General features: G+C 49.9%; 1 protein-coding gene across 1 annotated transcript; it reads left to right on the top strand.

Annotated features, from left to right (window-relative positions):
- Positions 1 to 2,119: 2,119 nt before the first annotated feature.
- On the top strand, positions 2,120 to 3,229 carry noto (notochord homeobox; the record flags this gene model as incomplete). The annotated part of the gene is made up of 3 exons (XM_080480602.1): positions 2,120 to 2,495; positions 2,579 to 2,766; positions 3,014 to 3,229. 3 exons carry the CDS (start codon positions 2,120 to 2,122, stop codon positions 3,227 to 3,229), a joined length of 780 nt encoding a protein of 259 aa, XP_080336728.1.
- Between the last annotated feature and the right edge of the window lie 305 nt (positions 3,230 to 3,534).

Here is a 3,534-nt window from a genome sequence, read left to right as displayed (position 1 = left end):
TCATTCATTCATTTTCTTCCGCTTATCCGTTTCCGGGTCGCAGGGGTGTCAGTCTGAGCACCGTCACCCAGGTCACAATGCACCGATTAAGAACCTTCCTGCAGGTGGTGAGCCCACGGGAAGGTGACGCCCGGCGTGGGACACGAACCCACGACCCCTGAGATTGTGAGTCTCATGCTCTACAATTGAATCAAAATGAAGTCATGATGTAAAAACGGGAAAAAACAGAAATGAAGAATCTTTTGTTCCCCTTCATGTCCAGAGAAAGAAGTGAACGCAGCCGATAGAATCCAGACACTGTGAGCTTCCAGATCCAACCCTCACCTCAGGTTTCATCAGTGCCGTGATGACGAGGCGGGTTACAGCTCATTGGTTATTTTCAAAGCATTTTGATGAGTCAGGTTTTTTAAAGGAGTCAGTCATTCATTGGAATGTTTATGGAAATGATATGTCAGTGAACTATTGAATAGGAAGGTGAAAAAGATTTGAGTTTCTCTAAACTTGGCTGCTTGTTCAGGCATAAAATACAAAATACAACCGAGTTCAAAGGAGGTAGAGGTTTTGTGGATGATAGAAGTTGTGGTGTGATGGAGCTTCACTCAGAACGAGTCTGGAGTTTCCTCCACCCTGAACACTGCCTATGACCTTTGACCTATTTGAAGAAGATGAAGAGAAGTATTTTTGAAGTAATGATAGTAAGGAGTTATATTTCACTTCCAGGCTTTGGGAGCGTTTGTGAAGCAGCCAGATGAGCTGACCTGCGCGGCTCTCCGCCGCGGTGCATGCTGGTCTCCGGCTCGGTGGGTGGGTGGTCCGTCCTGGAAGCAGCAGAAGAAACAACCTTATTGTTCAGGCCAAGTGGAGAAAGTCTGTGTTTGCGCTCTTCATTAGACATTCAAGTGTCAGCCGAGGAGGATAAACAGCAGTCAAAGGGAATCAGCGCTTCGCTGCGCCACTTAAATGTGTTTTAACAGTTACTTAAGGCTCAGGAGCCGCTCGCTGCCACTTCCAAATGATGGAAATGAGCCTGCAGAGTTTGCAGAGCTGGCAATAATCCCAGTTGAAAGAGAGGATGTCGTTTTCCTCGGGTGGTGTAAGAAAGTAAATCACCTCCTTTAAAGAAGCTCGGTGCGTCTGCAGGTCAAACCTCTGATCAAAGAAAAACGCTTTGCGCCATTATGTTCTGCACAAAGTGCGGAGATGCACCGGCGGCTTCTCTTTCACGCACAACACGTTTACAGTCACAGATAAGTGCAGATTTGCGCTTCAGAGCCTCTTGAATTGTTTCGGGAGACGAAGCGGGAGTTTGGCTGCAGGAGTGACTGTCCTCGGTGCGCAGAAGAGCCCCGCCGCAGGTCAGCGAAGTGCAGCTGCGGTTTGTAAAAAGCAGCAGCACCAGCGCTGCGCGCCACACCTGAACTGCGGGATTTGACGCCTCGGTTCACGCAGAGCGCAGCGCTGCTGCTAAAAGACGCACTTCGGGAGCAGAACACGTTCCCGTCATACAGGAAAAGATTAGGGAGTGTTTACACACTGGCGTCATTCTTCATTTACATCTGCCGGACAAACCTTAACATTTAATGGTTCGAAGCACATGAAACTAAACCCGATAAACCAACACGGCAGATGTCCTGGAGGTTCTGCAGGACAAGAGACTTGTTCCGCTGCATAAAGCATCTGTCTGCTGCCAGGGCTTAAAGGGCTCCAAAGAAGATGATTTAGCAACATCAAGGCTTTCCCAGCGGTAATGATTGCATTTGGAGTTAAGATCCATGCAAGAATTTGTAGCCCAGTAAATCTGGGGGGGGGGGGGGGGGGGGGGGGGGGGGTTCCCTCCCCCACGGCTCTTCAAAAGCCTTGTCATTCAAAGGCTGAGGATGTTTGACAATCCCAGCTTGTACTACTCCAACAATTAATTGGATACGTTGTCGGGATGTTCGTCTCTCTCATGTGATACTTAGAAAGACAAAGGCTCGGTGGGGGGCTGTTGACACCTCTGCGTGCTGCGGGGGTATAAATGAGGCTCTCCGCAGAGAGGCAGCATTCACCCTCCTGCCGGACCCGGAACAACTTTCAACACCAAACTTCAAACCTCATTTGATTGGAATCGTCTACCAGGATGCAGGTGCCCAACAGACCAGTCGGAGCTCACGACTTCTACGTGCGTAATTACGCACCGGCGTCGCTGTACCCGCAGTACCCCGGAGCTCCGTGCGCGTCCTCAGCCAAGCCTGCCAACGGGAAATCCTTCACTATCGAGGCTCTGCTTGCCAAACCGGAGGATGCAGCCGAGGCCCGGACGGGTCCTGCCCAGCGCGGAGTGAAATATCAACCAGCCACTGCGCCTCTCACCGGCTTACCGATCCCACCTGCACCGTACGTCTACCCTCCAAACGTGCTGCACTCCGCCATCCACACGCAGCCTGGATACTCTCTCTACTGCTGCCCATCGTTCACCTACCAGGCGTCGTGTCGCGGCGCGTTTTACGCACAAGGTAAACGAAAGAGTCCAGAGGAGCAGAACGACCTGAGTGTCAGCGCGAGGAAGAGTGACCGACTAACTGTGTTTTCTTTACAGCTGCAGTGTCCAAAGTCAGCTCGGGCCTGCACTCCTTCAAGAGTAAAAGTGGGAAGTCGAAGCGGATGCGCACGAGCTTCACCAGCGAGCAGCTGTCCCGGCTGGAGAAGGAGTTCGCTCGGCAGCAGTACATGGTCGGGTCCGAGAGGTTCCTGCTGGCCTCTGCTCTGCAGCTCACTGAAGCTCAGGTGAAGCTCGAGAAGCACAAGATGTTTACAGCGTGAATCTCCAGGGAGACACGTTTTCACTGGTGGCGGTTCGCGAACCGGAATATGAAGAAATAAATACTCTGTACACCCGGAGTGCGGCATGAGATGTTCTGCCAGTTTGGCTTTAATGGGCGAAATAAGTGCAAAAGTTTTTTGGTTTTTTTTGTGCAAAAGTAACGGAACTTCGATTGATTTCTAAATGCGCGTCTCATGTTTCTGTCTAAAGGTCAAAGTCTGGTTCCAAAACAGACGCATCAAGTGGCGCAAACAGAGTCTGGAGCAGCAGCAGGCCAAACTGGCCAAACTGGGCCTGGCCGCCCCGCCGGAGAACCCCGGGTCCCAGGGCCAGCGGGATGAAGGTGAAGAGGATGAGGAGGATGAAGAGTACTCCGACTCTGATGTGGACATTGACGCGTCGGATGATTCCGCTGAACACTGTTAACCAAACATCCTGGATTTAATCCCCAACAGACTCTTGTACAGAAAGCTGAGAAAGGAGGCCGCTGCCTCCAACTATTTAATAGATTTATAGTTTTATATTTAATTTTCTACAGGTATTGCTCTTTGCTGAGTCAAGGTCGTGTACTAGTGTTTGTATATTTGAATTAAATAATCAGAAATATATTTTATGACACCAATGTCACCTTGTCTTCTTCTCTTCTTTCTTCTTTTGGAGTTAAAGTTGGAAAAACTAATGATTCAGCTCATCAACTTCCAGTTTGAACATTTGTGATGTTGGTTTTAGTT

This window comes from Lipophrys pholis (genome assembly GCF_963383615.2).
Source record: "Lipophrys pholis genome assembly, chromosome: 14".
In the NCBI taxonomy this organism is placed as follows: Eukaryota; Metazoa; Chordata; class Actinopteri; order Blenniiformes; family Blenniidae; genus Lipophrys; species Lipophrys pholis.
Note: the sequence above shows the minus strand (reverse complement) of the source record. Positions and strands in the feature narration are given on the sequence as shown.